The sequence below is a fragment of the Syzygium oleosum genome, unplaced genomic scaffold (genome assembly GCF_021117445.2).
Source record: "Syzygium oleosum isolate NSW1041296 unplaced genomic scaffold, Sole_v2.1 Sole_v2.31, whole genome shotgun sequence".
Classification (NCBI taxonomy): domain Eukaryota; kingdom Viridiplantae; phylum Streptophyta; class Magnoliopsida; order Myrtales; family Myrtaceae; genus Syzygium; species Syzygium oleosum.
Window position 1 is genome coordinate 1,624,691 of NW_026607515.1, and position 26,088 is coordinate 1,650,778.

The 26,088-nt window shown below is 42.1% G+C and overlaps 4 protein-coding genes across 4 annotated transcripts; 3 read left to right on the forward strand and 1 right to left on the reverse strand.

Annotated features, from left to right (window-relative positions):
• Window positions 1-306: 306 nt before the first annotated feature.
• LOC115692462 (BAHD acyltransferase DCR) lies at window positions 307-4,064 on the forward strand. Its single transcript, XM_030619301.2, has 2 exons — window positions 307-835; window positions 2,645-4,064. The coding sequence occupies exons 1-2, from the start codon at window positions 380-382 to the stop codon at window positions 3,539-3,541; spliced, it is 1,353 nt and encodes a 450-aa protein (XP_030475161.1). The 5' UTR covers window positions 307-379; the 3' UTR covers window positions 3,542-4,064.
• A 293-nt stretch (window positions 4,065-4,357) lies between these two features.
• On the forward strand, window positions 4,358-6,168 carry LOC130135319 (syntaxin-22-like). Its single transcript, XM_056304132.1, has 5 exons — window positions 4,358-4,468; window positions 5,045-5,202; window positions 5,303-5,374; window positions 5,750-5,877; window positions 5,990-6,168. Exons 1-5 carry the CDS (start codon window positions 4,358-4,360, stop codon window positions 6,166-6,168), a joined length of 648 nt encoding a protein of 215 aa, XP_056160107.1.
• A 4,329-nt stretch (window positions 6,169-10,497) lies between these two features.
• Window positions 10,498-11,109, forward strand: LOC130135320 (uncharacterized). Its single transcript, XM_056304133.1, has one exon. The coding sequence runs from the start codon at window positions 10,498-10,500 to the stop codon at window positions 11,107-11,109; it is 612 nt and encodes a 203-aa protein (XP_056160108.1).
• Window positions 11,110-12,411: 1,302 nt separating this feature from the next.
• On the reverse strand, window positions 12,412-16,581 carry LOC115692463 (sec-independent protein translocase protein TATB, chloroplastic). The gene is made up of 6 exons (XM_030619302.2): window positions 16,184-16,581; window positions 15,971-16,092; window positions 14,126-14,185; window positions 13,894-14,044; window positions 12,823-12,957; window positions 12,412-12,739 (listed from the first exon to the last, which is right to left on the reverse strand). Exons 1-6 carry the CDS (start codon window positions 16,428-16,430, stop codon window positions 12,684-12,686), a joined length of 771 nt encoding a protein of 256 aa, XP_030475162.2. The 5' UTR covers window positions 16,431-16,581; the 3' UTR covers window positions 12,412-12,683.
• Between the last annotated feature and the right edge of the window lie 9,507 nt (window positions 16,582-26,088).

The window sequence follows — 26,088 nt, forward strand, 5'->3', positions numbered from 1 at the left end:
TGCCAACTTAATATGTTTGTATGGAACCCTTTACATTTTTTTTTTCTTTCTGGTTTCAATTTACGGAAATTGGCCTATTACCTGGTGAGCTGCACACGGATCCTGAGCCCGTTTATTTATTGATTGTGGTTACTATTTTCTTCGTTGAGTTCACTTTTTCTAACGCAACCACCACCTCTACATCATCAGAGCGACGGAGCCCAACATTAATTTATCACAACCGCTTTCATGAACCGCATAAATGCACCCCAACCACATCCAGTAAACCACGAACTCTCTCCTTTATAAGAACCCTCTCCCACCCCTCCAGTTTTCAACTACTCCCCACACTGCATACAACATTCTCATTCATCTCATTCAAGTCATCAGCCTCTCAATCATGGCGTGTCAACAGGGCAAGACGAAAGATGAGATGGTGGTGAGCTTGCAGACCATCAAGAAGACCCATGTCAAGCCCAGGAAGAAGCTCGGGAGGAGGGAGTGCCAGTTGGTCACGTTTGATCTTCCGTACCTGGCGTTTTACTACAACCAAAAGCTGATGTTCTACAAGGGGGGCGATTTCGAGGGCATGGTGGCGAAGCTCAAGGATGGATTGGAGCAGGTGCTCGAGGAGTTTTACCAGCTCGCCGGCAAGCTTGGGAAGGATGAGGAAGGGGTGTTCAGGGTGGAGTACGACGATGACCTGGACGGCGTCGAGGTGGTGGAGGCGGCAGCGGAGGCGGTCGCCATGGAGGACCTGGCGGCTGAGGAGGGCACCGGCATTTTCAAGGACTTGATTCCTTGCAATGGCATCTTGAACTTGGAGGGGCTTCACAGGCCTTTGTTGGCCATTCAGGTTCGATCACAAACTTGTCTTTCGACCATTCTTTTGTGGCCTTCTCTTCTTAACCTCAATACGAAGTGCATTATCTGCTGCATCTCAATTCTTTATCCTTTAAATTGTGTACTAAACATAACTCTCTATGCTTATATTAACCCTTAGAAGCTTCAGTCCATAAATGATGTTGACCCAGGTCATAATACTTCTTGTCTTAGCTAAGATTTCGGTGATGACAACTCTTAGACACTCGAATTTATTTCTTTTACTATCAAACGCAACCAAATGATGGGGTTTGGCCCGACAAAAAATAGTAGAGTTCCCGCATATATTAGTCGAGTTTTCACTTGTTCTTGAACTTAGATTGTACCAACAAGCCGAGAAGAGATGGAACGCGATAAAAGATGAACTTGATGTCGATGTAATTGATTGTACATTAGTCGTTGTTTAGGCCAGCCGTAAGAGATTGATACGCATTCGCTCTGTCATGTGATCTTCAGTATTACGAAGCATCTGTCTAAATGGCATTATAAAAAATCGGAAGGGACCTTCTCTCTTCAGGAGAATGTATGTTTTGCTAAGCATGTGGAGAAATTTTTTGTTTTTGAGAAAATCGAGGTGGGTGAATTAAAAAATGTTGACTTCTGTTACCATTTATATTAAGGACTCGCATAATAAAGTTTCTTCCTCTTTTTGATTCGAGAGTTCCAAGAGCCGGATAATATGGTCGCATTGAAGTGGGTCTGTGGCGTGTAATGAATGTTATTGAATGTCGTGCACATGTAGCCAGTTGCCCAATAGAATGAAATTTCCTATTATGTTTCATTTTTGCTCTTTCTCCTCTTTCATCACATTTTATCTGTGTATGTTATGATGAAATCCGAAGGACAGTGGGAGTTGTTGCCTAGCTGTCGATTCTGGCCCTCTGAATGATCTAGACAAGTGCTTGAATAGATGAAGACTCCATGATTTCAACACCGTCGTACCCGAATTCATTTCCCTTTTATTGACTCATATTAGATCAGAACCCTAGATATAGGTATGTTAACATACCCTGATCTTTGTCAAGTAGAAGCTAACACTAAAGAGCAATGAGGCTCTGGTGAAGTCGGACCGATGTCGATTTGAATATAATCTCTAAAAAGGATCGCTCAAAGATACAACGAGCGAACGAAGCAATGCTCTTCGGGCTGTTAATCAATGCGTAGTACCGGCTGTTCAGTACCCTTCTTCGCTAGACAAGACACCAAGTTAAATACACCTAGGAAGCGAGAGGAGAGTGGGATGATTTGGATTGCTTATCTAACTCAAGATCACGTTCGATCCGAGGGATTGGTTGTCGCCATCCATCAGTCTTAAATCGAAGATTCTTGTCAATATACGGAAATACGGCTTAAAGAAGTTGTATATTCTCGTTTCGCTTTGAGAATTATGGGTTGTGTTATCAATATTACCGACAATGAATATCCACTTTCGACCAAAAAAAAAATATCCACTTGTTAGATGTGACTCCCATATTAGTTGCCTGTGATAATAATACGGTCTGTACATTTAATGGCTCGTCTCTGATGCTTACCAACCGCCGTGGCCCCACCGTGGCGAGTCCCATAAATGGTCAACGCCGCTAAATTCGTTGAGTCTCCAGTCGTCAATGGGCTTGTGGACCACCAACTCGTAGGTGCTTTTGGGACACTGATTTATGACGTCATTTGTATGATTCAACTATAGGTTAAAATTATATCGATATAGTATACCGCTCTCCCATCTCACGTAGTACATGATTTCATGCTTATTCACCCTCTGACCGAAGGATCGTGGTGCGTGCAGTTAACCAAGCTGAAGGACGGGCTAGCCATTGGGTGCGCGTTCAACCACGCCGTCCTCGACGGGAACTCCACGTGGCACTTCATGAGCTCGTGGGCCCAGGCCTGCGGCGGCTCGCCCGCCGTCTCGGCCTCGCCCTTCCTCGACCGCACCAAGTCCCGCAACACCCGTGTCAAGCTCGACCTCTCCCTCCCGCCCGATCCCTCCTCCTTGTCGTCCAACGGCGACCATGCCAAGTCCGCCCCGCCGCCCCCCCTGCTCCGCGAGAAGGTCTTCCGCTTCTCTGAATCGTCCATCAACAAGCTCAAGTCAACGATCAACTCCAGCACGCCGTCGGATGGCTCGATGCCCTTCTCCACTTTCCAGGCCTTATCTGTCCACATCTGGCGCCACGTCACCAAGGCGCGCGACTTGAAGCCCGAGGACGTGACTGTCTTCACCGTGTTCGTCGACTGTCGGAAGCGGGTCGACCCTCCCATGCCGGAGACCTACTTCGGGAACCTCATCCAGGCCATCTTCACCGGCACCGCGGCGGGGCTCCTGATGGCGCACCCACCACAGTTCGGGGCGGGGATCATACAGAAGGCCATCCTCGCGCACGATGCCAAGGCCATCGAGGAGCGGAACAAGCAGTGGGAGAGCGAGCCCAAGATATTCCAGTTTAAGGACGCGGGGACGAACTGCGTGGCGGTCGGGAGCTCCCCGAGGTTCAAGGTGTACGAGGTGGACTTCGGGTGGGGGAGGCCCGAGGGGGTGCGGAGCGGGTCGAACAACCGGTTCGACGGGATGGTGTACTTGTACCAGGGGAAGAGTGGCGGGAGGAGCATTGATGTGGAGATCACTCTTGAGGCTGGGGTCATGGAGAAGTTGCAGCTGGACCAGGAGTTCCTTGAGCCTTAAGTCACTTAAATTAAGTGACAACGATTAATACAAAGAAGGAAAACTTCAGTGCTCAAGTAGCTAATTATCAATAAACCATCTTCAGGGGGGATCCAAAATTCATATGATCGGAGGATCAGGTGCACCGGGCACTTGAAAAGTATCAAATGGATTACGCGGGGATTCGATCTACTGCGAATCTCACGATTTTCTCGAGTGCTGGATGTGCTTTGATCTTAGGACATGATGAATCTTTGTTTCGCCCCGCGATTTTAGCTATTTGAGCACCGGAGTTTCTCCTAAACTATGGTGATTTTAAGTGGCAGTTTGGACTTGGGTTTTTAAGATTTGATCCTGAGTGATTTGAATTTTTCTTTGCTTGTTATAGCAACTAGTGGTTCTATGATGCATTATATGTAAGTTAAGTCTTCTTTGCTTAGATATGTTGTCTATATCTTGTCTATAAGTTCGTGTGATGTGTCGTTAAGACTCCGTAAGATTTGAGACTGATATTGATTTCTGAGTGCTGTGAGCTCTATTAATATGGCCTTCAGTAGTAACTTTCTCAGTTACGTTCCTGCAGAGTTAAACCAAAGTCTGAGATGGATAGCTCAAACTTTCTAAGAGTCTTTGCAAAATGAAAATCGGTCGACGCAAGTGGCATTCGGAAGGATCCGAAGGAATAGGCTTGAAGGTTCGATCATCTATGTTGACGACGCCCTTGTCAATCGGACCATGTCTCTCATAGTGACACACTTGGTTATCATCGGTCGTGAAGTATACAATATACGGCGCAAAACCGGGCAAATCCGAAACGACATCAAGTGACTATTCCCAATGAAAACCATCTCATTGTCGAGGCTCTCGATCTCGACCCACCTTGGCTCTCCTCCTTCTCCTTCGCTTGAAGACTTGATCACCCTCGTTAGGTACAAGTACAACCGCTCGGCATGTTCTTGCTTCATCCGAGAATGCCGAATCATTAGCAATTTCCCTTCGCATGATTCCACAATGTAGCATTGCAGGACATATGCCATCAGGCCTATGAATTTAAAACTTGAATGAAATGCCAAATAGAGCTGCACAAGAAAACTTAAGACAGTATATACAACTCCAACATAGGATGGAGACTCGCAAGATATAAAAGCTGCTTCGCCTCTACAATTTGCACCTGTGATAATTGATAACTTTACAATATCAATCCCTCAAGACCTGGGATAGTTCCAAGAACAAAATTCCCAGCTCATATTCCACGTTGAACCTATGAGCACTTCTTGGTATCAACAGACTTGCTACCTAGTGCTCTAAAACAATGAGCGAAAGAAAAACTTCTTTATCGCCGGACTCTAGGTTTCTTTTTGGCTTTCCGCTGTCCTGTCTCAACCTTCGCAAAAAGTGGAGTTTCACACAGCTTCATGTCCCGTTCTCAGTCTTTGAGGGGGAAGGCCCAGAAGTTACAGTTTGTTCTACTGCAGTAACATAATCAAATCCTGTTTAAATTGAGAGATAGACAGACGGAGATAGAGACAGAGACAGATTGAGACTCGGAGACTCACCTATAAACGAATTGCTTATGCATGGGATTTCCAAACGACATTGCTAGAATTCCAGAAAGTTCAGCAGCTCGTGACCGAGCGCGAGTCTGCTTACGCTCCATCTGTTCCTCCTCCCTCTGCAACAACGTACGTCGTCTATTGGGATTGTTGTGCTAGATTAATAAGGAAAAGATAACAGCTTGTTCGATTTTGGACTACTGGTCTATGTGAACTGGTTCTCCAACAGTTTCGGGTCTGATGAGCAAGTGGCATCTAGAATGGCCCAGGAATTCCAACCTTTTCTTATGGATCAGTGGAGGTAGGCAGTTCAACACTGCACCGAATTACTTTAATGTCGATTAATCGAGGTCGGTATAGGCTTGGAACCCATTTCCATCTAGCCTTGTTCGATGGCTTGTTCAATGTTAGACATTGCATGCTGTGCACATTATATTCTTTGGTGATCTTTCGACTAGTAGTATTCATGCTGGGAGCTATCAATTGCAATCTCATGTTTGTAATTTCCGTTACTTGCAAAAATGTGTCTGTTCTGTTGCCCGCTCGATGCAATAGAGCCTTAGAAGCTCAAATGTAGTCTCTTTCAGCTTGGCTAAACACGATTAAACTTCATGCCGATGAAATGGAAGACAAAAGTCATATCTACAATCAAATAATATCAGTTCTTCCATTTCAGGCAGGAGTTTGTGCTTCTAGAAAATGAAAGAGAACAAGGTGTAAGAGAAGTAGAGGAACAGAGAGGACAAGCAAATGAAATATTCAGGGATCTTGCGGCTTTAGCTCGTGAGCAGGGTGTGGTAATTGGTAAGATGCCAAAATAACACGAAGCTATCTGGTTTTCCGTTCTAAATTTCTCCTGGTTCTGACGATTTTTTTTACTTTGGTTTTTATGTGATCACATCTTTCAACACTACAGATGATATTCAATCGAACATTGAGAATTCCGCGGCTGCGACAAAACAAACGAAAGTTCGACTGGTTAAAGCTTCTAAAAGTACGAAATCCAGATCCTCATGGGTAAGTATCGAGCTCGACTATCAGATCATGTTTTTCCTTCATTTACCATTGACGATATCGATAGCCAGATTGATGTAGCTAGCAAAGATCACCTAGAGGGGGGGTGAATAGGTGATCTTAAACAATTTTGAGAATTTATGCGAAGATCTTAATGTATGGCTCAGAAAGGCAAGAGAAAATGATCGGAGCATGCTCAGACTTTGGACTTGATGATTCTTGATTTTGTACATTCTTCTGCTGCTCGTTGATCTCCTTAAATACTCTTCTACTTCCAAACTAGCCGTTGGACGGCATTGAGGAGGATCATCTTCCAATCTTCACCTTGGGCATGATTTGTATAGAAAGGATTGAGTAGCCGTTGGATGTGATCCCAATCCGTTCTCAGTCGCCCATACAATCGAATCTTGGTTTCATAAGTAGAGTTTTATTCGTTGTAATGCATGCTTGTCGTAGTGTTTGATTGTCAATCAATTATAGCCTTAAATTGAAACAATCAAAAAACATCGTTTGAATTGTCTGAAAAAAATTGCCACAAGAAATTGTCAATTGTAGTTTAAGTTAAATTCATTGCGGTTTTCATGTCCTTTGCTTTAAGAAAGGATATGTAATATTAACATTTGAATGCAGTTCTGCCTCCTTTTTCTTCAGAGAAGAACAGTTCGAAAAGAATCAGATTGCAGAGAAATGAAGTAGTAGTTGGGTTAATTTGGTATTATGAATGTTCAGTTGTCCATAGTATCTTCAGAACACCTAGTCCCTCTGGTTACATTATCTGCTCTTGAGTGAAGACTGTCTAGTGTCTAGTTATCCTTGAACAAGTTCTGAAAATTTCCCTGTGCGAGCAAAACTCCATTATATCATGAGGTTACTGTAGTTCCATACGAGGGCGAGGGCAAGGGTGTTCACGGAGACGCATATTCTAATAATGAACTTCTAATTAATCCCAATGTCGATGATTTTGAAGAAATCAGTGGCGATTTTTGGATGCGTGGGCAGATTTGGGACTAGAGTGAAAGTTGAGAATTTTTTTAGACAAAAAAAGTTCGGGCAGATATTGTCGGCATCCACATCAGCGACTTCCAACCAAAATTAGCCAGAATGACTACATTGGCAAATCATCAAAATGTTTATGACTAAATTTGGCCAAATTGAAAGGTTTAAGACTTTTTTCGGTTATTTTTCCCGATCTGTATATATTGAAATAGTACAGAGAAAAAGAAAAGGAGATATCGGTTAGTTGGCCTATGCTACGTAACTTTAGAGAAATTCTACATGTAATAAAAAAAATTTCGCAAAATTCTGAGAAAATAATGAAAATCTTTCAAGAAAATACTTAGGGTGCGCATGACAACCATTCTGTGCCCGGGAACTATTTCTGAACAGAAATGATTTTTTTTTTATTCTGTGCCCGGAAATAATTTTTGTGCATTTAAAGGCGTTTGGTAAACTGTCCAAAATTTCTATTCCTGGAATAGAAAAGAACAGAAATGCGTTTGGTAACCACACACAAATTTCTTTTTATTAATAATATTTTAATATTATTTTGAATTGTTTAATTTTTTTTTCTTTCTACCTAGGCCATGGCGTCGCCGCCGGCGCCACGCCTCCTGAGGCCGGCGAGGGCATCACGGCCCTCGCCGGCCCGGCCGAGGCAAGGGTCCCCCCCTGCCGGCGAGGGCGAGGCTGGACCCTCGCCACTGGGCGAGGCGGCTCGCCGTCGGTCATGGCGAGGTCGGCCTCGCCCAGTCGGCGAGGCCGTCGCGCCCACTGGCGAGGTCGGCCTCGCCCGGCGAGGCCGAGCCTCACTCGCGTCGCGACCCACCTGCGAGGTTGGCTTTGGCAAAGGTCGCGACGGCGAGGCTCCTCGGCCTCGCCAGATCCGGGCGAGGCCGACCCGCCATGCACCGACGGCGAGGGTCCAGCCCTCGCCCTCGCCGGCAGGGGGGACCCTCGCCTCCGCCGGCGGCCAGCGAGGGCTGTGGCTGGTCGCCGGCCCTGGGCTGTGGCTGGTCGTCGGCCGCCGGTCGTCACAACCCAAGAAGAGCAACACAAAAAGAAGAAAAAGAAGAAAAAAAAACTGATTCTCAAAATTGTGCCGAGAAACAAAAAGCAACTTTATTTTATTTCTTGTTTCTCTTCCAAAATTGTTTCTCGGCACAAATATTTGCAAAAATGTGTCCGGGAACAAAAAGTTTACCAAACGCATTTCTGTTCCCAAACTATTTTTGGGAACAAAAGAACAGAAATTTTCACTGTTTGGCACGTTACCAAACGGGACCTTAGCGGGAAAAGTTCGGAGAAAGTTCTAGACGAAGACAAAAAAGGTGGGGCAGCGAGTGTGGGACCCACCAAGGCTGGTATCCATCACATGGCGCTTTCGCATTAACCAAATCCGCAAAATGGATTAAAAAAACGAGAGCCTGTCTCGCTATGTGATTTGATTGGCAGCGCTGCAACTTCGGCTGTGCTTTTCCTTTTAAAAAAGTTCATTTAAGGAAGGGGGTTTAACTTTTTTTATTTATTTATTGTTGAACAAACCGCATAAGAAACCTGCCCTGTTTGAGTGGGTCAACTCAATCCCACTCAAATTTTCATTTTTCCATATTATTGTGTAACCCTTATAAAACTTTACTTGCGATGTATGTTTGCTCTCTTTAGTAAAACTTTGACCCCCACTAAATTTTCGAAAGTACAAACTCGGCTCCATTGAATATGAAATTTTTTTCTTCTTATTAGAATCAACTTTTTTTTTTAATTATTGATTCTGTTTCAAAACTGATTATGGGAATAAATTTGTGCCCCGAAAGAGAAAAATTTACCAGGCGGATTTCTGTTCTTTTTTGGTTCTCGGGAACAAAAGAATAGAATCATGCACTGTTTGGTCGGTTACCAAACATGCCCTTAGTATCACCACCATCCGAAGTGCCACGCGAGGGGGGGGGGGATTTGTCGAGCTTGGGAGACCGCTGGAGTGAGGAAACCATACGCCTAGGAGGAAACATGTCGTGTCTACATTGGTTACGTTTATTAGAATAAGGGAAAGAATAGAAAAAACGAAAAAGAAAAGGAGAAATCAAACCCTAATTTGAATTTTAGGTGGCCCGATCCTAAAAATTGCTTCGAAAACCTGAGGAGATGGTGACCCATGTCGTCTGTATTTCCACCATGTTCTTCGTGTGTACTAGCTAGTTTGTATGTTGCCGACTAAAAAAAGAAAACATTTGCAAGCGGTACCCAAAAACCTCCACACCAATAATATCTTTATAGCCCTTAAGGAGAAAACAAAAGCACAAAAAAGATAATAAAAAAACATTTTCATTTATTAATTATTAATTAATTTGACAAAACGTAAGGAAAGGCATGTGTGATCGTGGATAACTACGCCAGTGTCTAAATTCTTATTTCTATATAAATTTTTCTCTCTATTTTGACACATTCGTCATAATGATAAAAAGTTTGGGATACCGCCGAAGTCTCCCCCATGTCGTGGAATAAGATTCTCATAGCTTGGGAAATTCCAAAAGATAGGCGATGACGTGTCAGGTGGTTATGGCAGAATTGGGTTACTTTGGTTGTAGCTGGGCTTGGGATTCCATTTAACATTTTTATAATCACAACACTATGATAAACCAAATTCCACCATTGACTGTCGCCGCCGTCATCATCAGTCGCCGGTCGCCGGAGAAGGTGGCTAGACCCCTGCCGCTAGTTGCTGGCCGTTGGACTTTGTTGCTGGTAGACAGACTTTGCTACAATCCCCGATCGTCGATTGCCGATCGTCGACTGCCAAACTTCCCCGTTGGTCGTCGGTTGCCGTTCATTGTTGCCGATGAGAAGTATTCTCTCGTTGAGTCCAAAATATTTTTCCGCAATCCGTGAAATTGGAAAGGAATCTACTTGGAATAGGAACCCATTCGAGTATTTCTTGCCATGTAACCAGACGAAGCCGTAGCTAATAAGCCAACTAAGCAACAGATTAGAAGCTAATAGTCACCGCCCAACTTTACATGATGAATTTTGCTACCGAGCACCGCCAGAGCACTTACGAAGCAAGTCCAGGAGTGAGATCTTATGTTTTCCACGTAGAGTTTTATGTCGTGTTGTAATCGCAATTGTAAGAATCAAAATATTTCTAATTATACATATACATCTAATGAGCATCTTGAGGATGCTCGTCAATAGTGTTTTCTACATAAAGATTACTTTTCTTTAACCACAGACTTTTGTCTTCCATGACTTCCTTTCCTTCGCTCACAAGAAATTGGAAATCGTAAGAGAAAGAGGGGGGCCTGAACAGATTCGGTTAGCACATTAGAATTATTGGGAGCCGATTCATTTTCTCGGACCGAGATCCCCTCGTTGGACCGGTTAATATCTTAGTCGTCAAGCTTGTGGGTGAAGGAGGAGATGCGCCACTGGGCGCCTCCCACTGCCTACGGCGTCCGGCCGCCACCGGCTCGAAGGGACTACACCGCTCCGCCGCCACCGAGGTATGGGCAGGTAGAGAATTTTGGGGGCATGTTGACGGCATTCGCTGTGGGTGCGGCAGCGGGGGTGCTCACTTGGCTCGAGCTGGCCAATGTGGTTGACTACTTGGTGGACAAGATCACCGACGTGGCCAAGAAGCTCAAGGAGCTTCTCGCCTCCGATGACGATGCCGAAGCCGCCGAAGATGAAGGCGCCGAAGATGCCTCCAATGACGATGCCGAAGACGCCGGAGATGCCTACGACCTCGCCTTCGTGGAGCTTCTCGCCTCTGATGACGACTCCGAAGCTGCCGAAGACAGAGACGCCAAAGATGCCGAAGACGCCTCCGAAGACGCTGAAGACGAAGACACCGGAGATGCCTACGACCTCGCCTTCGTGGAGGTTCTCGCCTCTGATGACGACTCCGAAGCTGCCGAAGACAGAGACACCGAAGATGCCGAAGACGCCTCCGAAGACGAAGACGATCCCGCCTCCGAAATAATCGATCTCACCTACCCAGACGGCGGCGGCGGCGGCGACGACAACAATTAGTCGCTCCCTATCGTCCCCTGGTTGGTTTGTGTTCCAATAAGTTCAAAAAGAAAAAGCCATACAGCGGAGGGCATTTTCGTCCAAGGGATTGATTTGAGTTTTTCTTGGCTTGTTATAAAGCAACTAGGGGCTCTATGATGCATTATATGTTGTCTGTATCGTGTCTATAAGTTCGTGTGATGTGTCGTTAAGACTATCAGATTTGAGACTAACATTGATTTCTGTGTGTTGTGAGCTCTATTCATACGCCCTTCAGTACTGGCTTTTAGTCTGTTCACTTGAGAAGTGCTTAGGCATATGCTTGAGTTACATTCCCGCAGAGCATCACTGATTAGTGGCTAAACCAAAGTCGAGACGGATAGCTCAAACTTTCTCAGTCTTTGCCCAGTGAAAATCGGCCGACGCAAGTGGCCTTCAGAAGGATCTGTGGAAAAAAGGCTTGAAGGTTCTATCATCCATGTTGAATCGGTCCGTGTCTCTCATAGTGGCACGCTTGATAATCATCGATTGTGAAGTATACGATGTACAGTGCAAAACCGGGCATATCCGAAACGACATCGAGTGACTATCCTCAACAAAAACTATCTCATTGTCGAGGCTCTTGATCTCGACCCACCTTGGCTCTCCTCCTCCTCCTTCGCTTGTAGACTTGATCACCCTCGCTAGGTACAAGTACTGCTCGAAGACTTGATCACCCTCGTTAGGTACAAGTACAGCCGCTCGGCATGTCCTTGCTTCATCTGGACTGCCGAATCATTAGCAATTTCCCTTTGCATGATTCGACAATGCACGCCTTATATATGCATCCTCCGAGCATTGCAGGACTAGGAGTTCCACTTCATCCTTTCCGACGTAGGAATCGTTGCTTAGATCGAAGCTTATGATGATGCCGTTGAGGATAGTGATTTCCATGTCCATGCAACTCGAGGATTCGTCCCCCAGACATGAAATTCCCTCCATAAATGTCATAATATGTATATTGATTCAGGGAAGAAAATTTCGACGATTGAAAGATGAGATGGACTTATAATCGATTTTGGAAAGTAAGCATACTTACTGGAAAATCGACAATTTATCTCGATGCAAAAATGAACATCATATCCTTAGTACATCCTAATTTCTTGCGATAGGCCTTGCATCGTCCATCGATGCCATAGAATCCCATGCACGGATTTGGTCTTGGAGCTTTTAAGTCTGTATGTACCATCAGGCCGATGAATTTGAAACTTGAATGAAATGCCAAATAGAGCACAAGAAAACTCAGGACAGTATATACAACTCCACCATAGGATGGAGACACTAGAGATATAAAACTGCTTTGCCTCTACAATTTGCACCTGTGATAATGATAACCTTACAATATCAATCCCTCAAGACCTGGGATAGTCCCAAGAACAAAATTCCCTACTCTTATTCCACATTGAACCTATGAGCACTTCTTAGCATCAACAAACTAGCTACCTGGCGCTCTAAAACAATGAGTTAAGAACAGCTTTATCGACGGACTCTATGTTTCTTTTTGGCTTTCCGCAGCCTTGTCTCAACCTTCGTAAAAAGTGGAGTTTCACATAGCTTCATGTTCCATTCTCAGTCTTTGACGGGGGAGGTACAGAAGTTACGGTTTGTTCTACTGCAGTAACATAATCAAATCCTGTTTAAATTGAGAGATAGACAGAGACAGAGACAGAGACAGACCGACACTCAGAGACTTACGTTGAGGTTCGGGCTTGCTTTCTTCCAAAGACATTGTCTGGCTCTGCTGTGGGGCAGCAGATGCTTTCAATTGCTCTTCCGTAATCTTCAAGTACTCTTCACTTGAGTATGCTCCGGTGGGGGGAGGAGTGCCATCTGCAATTAGCGCGAATTATACTGCAATTGTCATATAATTTTCAGTGGAGTCAATTTGGATAAACATTATGACTAAAGAACCTGAATCTGCGGGACAAAGCAAAATGCATCACATCCAAGAGGGGTCTAAGACCAAACCTACCAACAAGGTGCCGCAAATGGAAACTCTAAGACCACTTCATTGCAAGTTAAAAAATCATTGCAGTCACATTTTTTTGATGTTAGATCTGAATGTCAATTGAGATTCAGGCTACTTACTATTGCTGAAATCAAGTTCTGCTAACTTGATCGGTCTTGTCCAAAGTCTGTTGAAGTCCATACACATCGCATTACTAATATCCCAATAGGCAAAAAATTCTGATCGTACAGTCCATAGAGCAGCTTTATTCAGTCTCATGCTTCACAAATGATCACGTCACTACTAATATCCCTTTCCAATCATTTTTCGTGTACTTGCTTGATTCAAGGACTTCTACCGTCATCAAATATGTTGAATACACACTCTTAAAAATTGAACCAACAGTCATCCAAATATTGAAATACTGATAATCCAATATATGCGAGCCTGATGCTGTTCTGGCTAAATTTTTCCGCCAAGCCTCTCAACATAGAAGTCTAGTTGAACAATGCCTTGAAGATGGTTATAAAGCGTCAAAACTGCTTTGAAATGTGAAATTTAATTACTATTAAATGGCTCCAAATAATACGACCTAAATGCTAAAGACTCCTTTTTTTGTTAGATCTCCCTTATACATATTTTTATCCTCACATTACCCTAACTTGACATCAAAAGCATTTCTTGAAACCCCATAATTGAGCAAGTAACAAATAAAAAAAAATCAGGAAACACCACATGGGTTCTTTGAGACACAGTTCGCTCTTATAATCATAAATATGAGATGAAGACTTCAGATGGTGGAAATACTTATGACTCACTAGGGTCAACCACAGTCTCCTGCTCCTTCCCACGATCAACTGTAGGAGGAGATGAAGCGCTTGTCCTGCTTGAAGTAGACATGTTTTGTTCTGAAATTTCGTCAAGACCAATTTCCTTTTCGAGTGTGCTCTTGAACTCCCTTGAGACTTCCTACAAATGGGAAACATTAAAGTGTTCACCATCGTTACTTTGAAAATAATTGTTAACTTAAGAATTTGATAGTTTGCCAACCTGAAGCTCCCTAATGGTGGGTTGAAATGCTCGCAAAGTCTTCCCTAAATTTCGTGCTACCTGCAGTTAATCTCTTTCAAATGTGCTACAATGTCACCTCAGCTCTCACAATAGCATAAATTACCAAAACTGAGCATAAAAAATAACCTGTAGGAAAAGGTTGAATAAATATGATTGCACAAGTTAAAAGATAATGCAATTTTTTCACTAGGCCTACAGCACCATGGCACCAAAAGGCACTTTCTTTATGTAGGCATTGAAAATTGTGGTGTCATACCCATTGGCTTCTCTAACACCTAACATATATAGTTCTAAAAGAAAAACAGGTTAGCATAGAAAAAGGAAAAGCAATTTTTAATTCATAAACACTAACTTTTCTCCTAATATGTCTCACCGGTGTTTTGAAAATCTAACATTTCCTCATAAAGTATGCTTAACAAGTACTTCTGGGGCACTCATTCTATGACCTAATAAAAAATAACGGACCATTACGGGTGGAGGGATTTAACCAAGATATCAAATTAAATCACTTATGATACATCCATGACACAGGACAGGATTAATGTGATTTTACCCTATGGAATACTGAGAGCGTTATTAGATGCTTCACAGTACAGAAGAAGTTTCTTAGACTAAGAATATGGAAACCGCCACGATGTTCAATTGGATGCTGCCCCTTTACTTGATAGTTTGAACATGAAATTAGGGCAATAAGACCATATCAACTAGAAGCTGGACTTTCAGCATTGCCCGCACATTTAGAAGATCTACTATTTTCATCTGGTGTTCATGAATGCATCACTGATTCTACTGCAACTTCCTCCAAAGTTGCCCAGTTTCCCTAAACACACTGCATCACACTGCAGCATAACTTTGCTCCTCACATTTTTTATTTCTTAAGTACACAAATTCTTAAGTTGACTGCTATGTACCAGAAAAAAAAAAAAAGCCTTGCTTGCAGAATTACATCACCCGAAGACCTCCCTCTCCAGATACAATATCAGGAAAATAGATTCTTGCGAGACAATCATGTCCAAGCACGTGAAGTTCATCAAGGCAATTCTAAGCCTTGCTTTTGCTTTTTTTTTTTTTTTTTTACTGATTCTACTATAACTTCCTCCAAAGTTGCCCATTTTCCCTAATCACACGGTATCATACTGCAGCATAACTTTGCTTATATTTTTTAGTTCTTAAGTACACAAATTCTTAAGGCGACTGCTATGTACCAGAAAGAAAAGCCTTGCTTGCAGAATCACATCACCTGAAGATCTCCCTCTCCAAATACAATATCAGGCAAATAGATTTTTGCGAGATAATGATGTCCCAAGCATGTGAAATTCATCAAGGCAATTCTAAGCCTTGTTTATCAAGGAGAAACGAACGGGGCATTGCCATTATGCTAATGTATGTAAACTCATATTGAAACAGACAATAGTAGTCACCAGAGCTCAACATGGATAAACATAGCTCTAGGGCAACGGCTCTTGATCATGTAATGCTTTAGTGGTATTCAAGACTCGGTAAAATCTAATCGCATACCATTAAAAAACAAAAGCATACCAAAGTTCTTAATTATTTTCAGCATTCAAAAAGTTGGATTTCGTTTCTTCCTTTTGAACTTCCTAAGGACCTAGCAGGTCTGAGAAAAGTGCGACTCGATCATCAATCTGAATTGGTACAATTCGACAAAGTAATTCCAAGATCAGCGTACTCTGAAATTTGCCACCAAACCTATAAATTGTGCCGGCTAAAAACTCCTCAAGCTACAACAAAAAGAATTACCCAACCTAGAAAATTAAAAGAAAGTGAGACTACAACTAAAGTTGTACTTTTAGTTCAACTAACCTCAGCGAGACCTTTGGGACCAAAAACCAAAAGAGCCACAACCCCAATAACCAGAGCTTCAGGAGCTCCAACTCCGAACAGAGACGCGTACACAATCATGCCTTTACTCCTGCTCCTCCCACCTGCATCACCATTAATTCAAGAATTGTGAATGAACCCACCTCATATTAATTGGCCATAAACTCAAGAGCGAAACAGACAGAATAGAAGCACCCATTCTTAAAGATTTAGGCCTCAGCGAAATGCCAAGATGCTTCAACCCATTCCATGGCGAGAACTCCCGCAGATTCAGAGGCGAAAGCAGCATGGAGCCACCGAATTTGGAAGCTCTGGGGCACGAGACAACAGACGAAGAAGAACAAGAAGATGAGAAGGCACAAAGGGTTGGTCTCGAGCAACCAGACGACGAGCAGAAAAGGGCTGCTGCTGGAGCTGGCATTGGTGATGCCACCACGACCATGATTCTCTCTGCCTTGTCGAGATGACTACTATTTCACTTCTTGCTCCGAGCGGCGGACATGGGCGTTATCTGGTGATGACTGATTGGGATGGATACATTCAATTCGCTTGGCTATTATCCTCGCCGGGGAAGAATTGCGGCACCAGATTCATTGATCATCGTCGTTCCCTCTCATTCGCTCTTTGTTTGTAAGGCCCAAATATCGAATGTAGGCCGCTGCGGCAGAAGATTATGTCGGAGCACGATCATCCACGTTAGGCCCACTCAGCATACTCAGCTGGACCAAAGGTTGGGTTTGGAGGGTCTTGGGCTTCATCAATTTATATCTTTCCTTTCAAAATTTGAACACGAGGAAAAAAAAAATTAGGAAAAATGACATAAACAATCCCTGAACTTTAACTTAATATGTAATGTAGTCCTTGAACTTTTAATTTGTTACATGTGATCCCTGAATTTTAACCCTATGTATAATGCGGTCTCTGAACTTTTAATTTGTTAAATTTGATCCCTAAACTTTAACTTAATGTGCAATGTGGTCCCTGATCAGGGACCACATTGAACATTGGATCAAAGTTAATGGACAACTTGTCATTTTCCCTAGTGATTGTGCCCATGAAAAATAGTAGGCTTTTTCCTTTTTATTTTTTCACACACAATGCACAATGCATGTATATCACACCTTTTGCAATGGCTTGCTAGTTCAACCCTTATCTAGTTTGAAAATGTTCTTTTATTTTACTTCATAGATCATACATGAATGACAAACTTTGAGAATGAGATGTCCGTCGGTGAGAGGAGATTGGGTAATTTCTGTTTTAATTTTTGGCCAATCATAGAAGCTCGAATACAATGCAAAATGTGTGTTTGTTCTTCATGCTTTTAATACACATTCGAATGCACAAAAAGGAGGCACATGGTAGTCAAATCTTCGAGTTTCGAGCCGTTGCTTCAACACTTTTGCATCCATAAAAGGGACACTAAATCTTATAAATTCGACACTTGCTTATTGCACTTTTCACAGAACTCTGTTTCTCATTAAATAGCGCTAGGATCCTTCTAATGCCTAATCAATTCAAGGATTATCACAAGATGATCAACCTTTAAGCGGACCATTGTAAAGAGTACATCGTTGCTTCGAGCACACTTCATTTACTCAAAGGTACCTTATAGTTCTCACATATCACCTATTCAAGTTCGCCAAAACCACGCACAACCACCAGACCCTGTTGATTACAACCGAATTTGCCAATTTTTCTTTCAATCCCTTAAACTCACTCGTCCGAGCCTTGCAAAGGAGGTTGCAACATCACCAACTCTAAAATAGTTTTGAGCCTCGCACGGAGGTCATAGGAGGTCATGGGGTTTCATGTGAATTTTGCCGAACTCATCCTACTGACCCTACACGAGATGAAGAGTCTAGAACTTTCACCGTGCTAATTTCAAAAGACTTGAAAATGCTATTTAAGAGAAGAGGAAGGAAGAACACTTCAAACGATTGAGTATTGCAAACAATGCGCCACAGAAATCAGAAATGGGTGGAAAGCAATATATCATCCCGAATTTACTAATATCCGTCTCGTTAATTTTCCCAAAGAGGTGATGTTGTTATTATAATGAACACGAGAATGCAAGTCTGAACATTCTCTCGAATCTTAATTACAAGCTAGAGTTTGAAAGAGTTTTTAAAAGAAAGTAATAAACAGAAAAGATCCATAAAAGTGCCTAAACAACAGCTAAGAACATTCCCAAGTGGAGCCACTGGAGTAGGAACCGGAATGCAGAATCCTAGACCTTGCTGATATTGCCAGCGCAAGAGTGACTTGGGTGCTGCTCCCAATATCGAAGCAGAGTTGAACGGAGAAGTCATGTTTTTTTTTAAGGATCAACTGGGTTTTGTTGGGCATCTCTTGCTAATTTTTGTTGTTGACCCATGTTTAGTAGATTCATTAATATTGTTGGATTAAGAGCGATATTTTTTAATAATCCAGGCAGGGCAGCAGCAGGATTGACACTTGAAACTCTAGACAAATTGTTCCCACTGATTGCCGCACTGGTCCTAATGGAAAATCCACCATCATCTGTTCTCTTCAAATCATTTGCCTTTTCCAGCGGATTGTTTACATTGTTTGCTTAATATCCAGCCACCAGTTTTCACATCCTTTGTAACGCCAGAATTTTCGAATCTATTTCTTGGCCTTTTTGTTTTTGTTGCAAGACCATCAAGAGTAGGATCCTGAAAAAAGCATTTGTAAACAAATAAAAATTGATACATTTAATGTAAATGAGATTTTAATCTTGGAAGAGAATCTAACTAGATGATGTGGAAAATATAGGCCAGAAATCTAGCCGGTTTGAGTAATTTCTTGTGTTTGTCGTTCTCTCTCATTCTTTGTGCATGTAGGCCGAGGTTCACACCGGTCAACATCTTTGGTGTCACGTAGTGATTTCTAATTATCGATTGTTGCTTATGTGTTAAAGAGAGAGTTATTAGATTTTTCATAGTACAACACAAGGATTTAATGTTGATTTCTTTATATCTTCCTGGGAAACTGTGGGTCCTTCGGTTGTGCTGGCCATTAAGGATTTCTTTCGGTCAGGATCGCTTCTAAAGGAGATCAATACTACGATTCTCACTCTTGTGCCGAAGATTCCTAATGCCTCGTCTATGAATGATTTTAGGCCTATTGCTTGTTGCAACACAGTCTATAAATGTATTACCAAGATCTTGGCTAATAGGCTAGCCTCTGTTCTGCCGTCCATTATTAGCAACTCCCAAAATGCTTTTGTTAAGGGACGGAGGATAGGAGACAATATTCTTCTTGCTCAGGAGCTCTTTGCGGGGTTTCATCATGAGCCTTATCGGCCAAAGTGTGCAATTAAGGTTGATTTTCAGAAGGCCTATGACACAGTAGATTGGGCTTTCTTGGAAACGGTTTTGCAAACCTTTGGTTTCCCTCAGTTGTTTGTTAAACTTATCATGGAGTGTGTTATCTCTCCAAAATTCTCCATTGCTATTAACGGGGAGTTACATGGATTCTTTGCAAGTGATAGAGGTATACGTCACGGGGATCCTATGTCTCCCTACCTTTTTACACTAGTGATGGAAGTACTCTCTGGGATTCTCGACACTCAGGCGCGGCGTCCGGGTTTCAAATATTTTTGGAGGTGTAAGCCCATGGGTTTAACCCATTTGTTCTTTGCTGATGATGTCCTATTATTTATTGAGGGGAATATAAACTCTTCTACCTTGTTGAAGGAAGGCCTGGACCTATTTTCTAAGTGGTCTGGATTGAAGCCTAATGTCAACAAAAGTGACATATTTTTCTCTGGTGGGACACCGGAAATTCGAGGACAGATCCGGAATGTGTTTGGCTTCAATGAAGGTATGATTCCCTTTAGATACCTTGGGGTTCCTATTATCTCGACCGGCTTGAGTAAGGCGGATTGTATTTCATTAGTGAACTCCATTACTGCACGTGCTCGTTCTTGGTCCCAAAGATTTTTATCCTTTGCTGGCCGATTACAACTCATTAAGTCAGTCCTTCATGCTATTCAAGTATTCTGGGCAAGTGTATTCACGCTCCCACTGTCCATTCTGTCTAGAATTGAATTGATCCTTAGACAATTCCTCTGGAAGGGTCCGGACCTTAGCGTTGGTGGGGCTAAAGTCCCCTGGTCTGATGTATGTCTCCCTAAAGAGGAAGGTGGCTTGGGTATTCGTAGACTCCTTGATTGTAATCATTCAGCAATGCTCAAACATATATGGACTCTTTTCACAGATAAAGAATCTTTATGGTGTAAGTGGATTCACTCCACCTTTCTGAAGAACAAGAATTTTTGGATAGCGCCCAAGCCGACTTGTTGTTCTTGGGCTTGGAAAAAAATTCTCGACATCCGCCGGGATTTTCAAATGTTCTTCAAATGGCAAATTGGTGATGGTGCAACCACATCATTCTCTTTTCCAATAGGGACATTTATTGCTCCGGTATCCCGAGGGAGGCCTCTGTTCGGGAGTTCTTTTTCGATTCCTAGCATAGCTCGTATATGCTTCAAACCTTCAACTCCTGGCCGGATGCTATCCCTGATCTGGATGTACAGAGACCTGATCGATTACTGTGGAAGGGCCACTCGTCGGGTATCTTCTCTGTGGCCTCGGCATGGGAGCTGATCAGAATGAGCAGACCTATTATCCCTTGGTGTTCCTTCGTTTGGGACCAGAGCATTGCGCCGAGGTATGGCTTTTTGTTGTGGCTTATGTCACTGAATAGGCTCCCAACACATGTCGTTTTGCTTAATTATCCCAGAATATCAGAAGGTGTTTGTGCCTTTTGTAAATGTAGACCCGATTCTGTTGATCATCTGTTTTTTGGGTGTCCTATCACGGGTACCCTTGCACTACTCTGGGCGGATAAATGTAATCTTTCTTGGAGAAACCAGTCATGGCAAGATAATCTCCAATGGGCCGTCCGTTTCATATGCGGCCACAATTTCCACCAGCGAATTGCTCGCTTCTCATTTGGAGCATTATGCCATATTATCTGGACGACACGGAACAATATCCTCTTCAGAAATCAACCCCTCTTTGTGCCAGCCCTACGGCAACATCTTGCTAAGCTCATAAGGGATATAGGTCTGTCATTCAAACCTGTTGAAGATAATCCTCGCAACAGAAGGATCCAAGTCAATTGGGGCATCTCGCCTACCATCTTTGATTAATCCTCCTCGGTTGTTGTTGGCTCTCTTTTGTAGTCGGTTGGTCGTTTTTCGGCCCTGCTGTATTTTGCATTTGATGCTTTTGAGCTCACTATCCGTTACACCTTTGCACCTGTTAGGACATCTTGGGTGTTGTTTCAGGTACGAGGTTTTTGTGTTTCGGTTACATCATGTGTAGGTTACGCTTTGAAAAGTCAATATACATCTTACCTTACCAAAAAAAAAAAAAAAAAACACAAGTTTCTTTTAGACTAAGAGTATGAAACCATCACGATGTTCGGTTGGATGCTGCCCTTTCACATGATCGATTGAATATGAAATGGGGGTAACATGACTATCATCAACTAGAAAAACTTTCAGAATTGCCCACACATTTTGAAGATTTCATTATTGAATTACAAATTCTACTATAACTTCCGCCAAAGTTACCCAATTTGGTATATCATAATTGGATTACTGATTTACCATAACTTCCGCCGAAGTTACCCAATTTCCCTAAGTTACACGAATTCTTAAGATGACTGTAGTGAACTATTACTTTTGTGATTGTCCTCATGACAAATAATTGGTTTTTCTTTTTCCTTTGTAACTTTTCACACACAATGCACAGCGCATGTGTGTCACACCTTTTGCAAGGGCTTGCTAGTTCACCCCTCATCAAGTTCGAAAATGTTTTTCTCTTTTACTTCATAGATCATGCATGAATGACACGCTTTAAGAATGAGATGTCCCTTGGTGAGAGGAAATTGGGTAATTTCTTTTTTAAATTTTGGCCGATCATAGAAGCTCGGATACGATGCAAAATATTTGTTTGTTCTCCATGCTTTAAATACATATTTCAATGTAGAAAAAGAGGCACATGATAGTCAAATCACGCACTGCGAGTTTTGAGCAGTTCCTCAGCACTTTTGCATGCATAGGAGGGACACACTAGGTCCTATAAATCCGACACTCGATTATGGTAGTTTTCTGAGAACGCTCTTCTCCCTAAGTAGCCTCTTTTCAACTAATGATAAAAAAAAAATGCTAGAAACCTCCAAATGCCCACCGTCTAGTGAGTTTGTATTAATGAAAATGATTTAGGCATGCAGGATTTCACCATGTTGAGGGATGGTGCAACATATGCAGAGATCGATTCATGGAAGATGATTTGTTAAAATATGCTAATTTTGCCTTGAGCTACTCAAGGCGCCTCAATACTCTTCACATGTCCTCTGACATTCATGTCCACCAAAACCACACACAATCACCATTAATATTGAGCCTAAATAATTATTTCGTTTCCCGACCCTTTGCCAAGCCCATGTTACCTTGGACCTGTCCAACTGGAAGGGGGTTAAACTCCAGTTCTTCCACTTTCATTCATTGATCCATTCCTTCTTCAGATGAGATAGAAGTATCTCTATCTCACAACAAGCTAGGAAATTAACAAACAACCGACCCATTTTGAAATCTGGGGAGGGGGATCAAGATCAAGAAGTTATCGAAATTTTTTCTTTAAGAATTTGTTTGATTCAGGGAACAAATTCAATTTCTTCATCATATGATTCGATCAAATATTTTGAATCTATGTCGAATTGGTAGATAATCTCAATCAAATGAATTTCGTTTTAATGGGAGTCAATTTATTAATTAATTAGGGTCAGCCTTGAAACAATTCATTGCATTGATATTTATCAAATCTAATTTTGACCCTATACTACCTAGGTAGGTTAAAATTTTTCGTTACTGAATGAACCACACTAGCCATTCAGAGTCTACTGCATCGATTTCTATAGATAGAATCTATCGATAGAAATATATATATATATATATATATATATATATATATATATATATATATATATATATATATATATATATATAGATCTTATATGCATGGTAGGAACTGATTCAGGAATTGAATCAAATGGGCCCTTTTAACTCGGTGGTAGAGTAACGCCATGGTAAGGCGTAAGTCATCGGTTCAAATCCGATAAGGGGTCCACTAAGATTAGTGTTTCCTCACTCGCGAGTATGCCCAAAATCATTACGATCGTAGGCATAAAAGATAGAACTAGATGTAGATATATGTTGATTATCGGCATCTAGCTTTACAAAAACAATGGAGCATCACTCGAAGAGGAAAAGTTTGGTTTTTGTGATAAGAGATCGTAAAATAACCCTGAGAAAGGAAATGAGAAAGAAAGACTGTTTTATTCCAAAGAAAATAAAACTCATCTCAGCTCCCTATCGAATCGGAACGCTTGTTTTCAATGCTTTGCTGTGATGATGAGTTTGCCTGACCTTCGATTTATCACGGCAATGGAGGCCTCTGCTCTAACCACTGTAGCTAACATTGCGACTTCGGCTCGCAATGGTGACAAGTCGTTCGTTGCCATGGCTCCGGCCCATTTCCCTTAGGAGGAAGAGGTTGGTAATCGGAAGCTTCCATTTGCAGCAGAGAATCGAGAGGGTTATAGTTGATGCCTCCAAGATAAAACGTACGAATTTGTTGCTGCAGCAAACATTGAAATCTCGGACTGGTGTGCCATGTAGTAGTCGATCGACATGATCCGGACGCTGAAAATCTACGTTTCCTTCTCCAAACCCGATGCTATATCGGGCTGCGAATCTTCTTCCTTCGGGAGCGAACCATATGGTGAAAACCTTCCTACGACTCTAGCTCGCGAAATGCCGAAACCCCGATTCGTGGTCAGCCAAAGTTCAATTGCAGGCAAGAGCTCGGAGGCTCTGGTGTCTCTTAAGTTCCAAAGTTATATGTACGGAACGTATTCTTGCAATTTTCCCCTTTTATTATTCCAGACAAGTCGCAAAAATTTTCAAATGAGACAACAAAGAATTACGATATTTTTTTCTAAAAAGTGCACTCGAGCAATTGACAACATGAGAGGACTTGATAGTGCGAAGTAAAGCTTAGAAGATCGGATTGCACAGGTCCAAAACGTTATGGTATTCGATTGAACAAAATAAAAGTTAGAGGATCAAAATCGAACAAACACCCCGAAACTTACATCCGTTCTTTACCCATGACAAAGAAAGGAAAAAAACCCAAGTTGGGTGAATCTTTCCTCCCTCAGGAGCCAACTGGAGGTGCATGTGTTCATTCATGGGCCTTGCACCAAGACCAGCCCTACGTAGCGGCCGAACGGGCCCACCTTTTTGCCCCCTTTTTTTTAAAATATTTTTTTTTATTGTAAGGTGGTTTACAATATGTTAATATATTTATTCGTTTTTCATTTCTACTTGCCACATGTGGCGTGCCGGGTTGTGCTTGTGCATGTGGGACCGATCGCCGCCCGATCCACCACCACGGTGGGCCAAATCCTGAAATTAATTTCCCCAAACCCCCAAAATCCTAATTATTTCCAAATTTTTGTTTTATCTATCTATGCACCGGGTCGAAAGATCAATTTCCACGTTCAATATTTTCTAGGCTATACTTATCCATGTCGATTAAAAAAAAAATAATCATGTCGTATCGCATAACGGATGTCGCCCGTGTGCTTTATAAAATATTTTCCAGGTTTTATTTTTGTCGCCCGTTTAGGGGCACGGCTTGCTGGATGTTGAACATTCGACTCGCCTTAGATGAATAAATCGCCGATCTACAAAATACCCCGTTAATCTCATGGATTGAAGAAGACACGAGTCAAATATGGAAAGGTCTATGCTCAATATAGGTCCGATTTCCTAAAAAAAGCCTTTAACTTTAAGTTCAATCCTTAAAAAAATCACAAACTTTCACTATAAACCCAAATCTGCCCCTCGTTCAAAATTCACCACTTTTTTATTTTCTAATTTATCAATATCAAGATGCTGCTATTGTTGGGTGTCGGTGAAAACGCGTGTGTGTTCTAATAATGAATATTTAGCTAGTCCCGATGTTGATAATTTTGCAGGAACTAATGGCGACTTTTTGACGTGATCGTGATTTTTGTTAGGTAAAAAAAAAAAAGTTCGGGGGCATAATTGGAATTTGACCCTTCTGTTTTTAAGGAATCGAGCCTCTAATAATGGGATGATCAAAGCTCGTGACCCCCGCACTATCCACGACGCCGAGTCCATTTCTTGACCCGCACAAGTCAATCCCGTGGGGGTGGTGAGGAGAGTAGGTAATAATTGCTGTATTTTAGATGGAAAGTAAAAAAGGTGTTGAGATAAGATTACGAAGCTGATGACACTTTTTCCCAATATCGGACGAAGGAAAAAGTCGACCCCATTTCCTATGCACCTTTTTAACAGAAGCTTTTCGAGTTACTTTCTAATAATAATAATAATTATTATCATTATTTTTTTGGGGTTTACAGAGGTTAAGATCTATTAAAGTTGCTGAGGATGATTCGGAGCCGTACCTCAATATCTAGCTCGATCCCCCTCCCATGAAAAGTGAAAAAAAATAATAATCGTAGAATCGCCCCCAAAAAAAGAAATAGGAAATTAAATACATTTTTTTTTTTAAAAAGGAGAAAAAGGGGAGCTGGGGGAAATGTAAATGTGAAAAGTGGCCTTTATAAGGTCACACGGACTCTAAGGTCGCGAAAAGAAAGGGGGCCAAAAAGGGGAGATGATTGAGGAATCCCAAACGGAGAGGTGGGGACATTTTATCTTTCCGGGGATTGGAAAAAGTAAATCTTTGGTCATGATGATGGCACATTTAATCCAAGAATTACTGTCGAGATCTTGTTAATGAGTACCATCCCAACAATCATTCTATGTATTTACTTTGAAACGATCGATTATTCGAAAAATGCTTATCGCGCGTGACACGAGAGCGTTCCGTGCGTCCGGAGTTAGAGATTTTCTTTAATTAGTTACTTAACAAGTACCCGCCAGATTATTGGTCAACAAAATCATGGGTTTTTTTTACCGAAAAATTCCGTAAGTGATCTTAATCACGGTGCATATACGGGACGGGTTAAAATTGAAAATCATTATATTAATT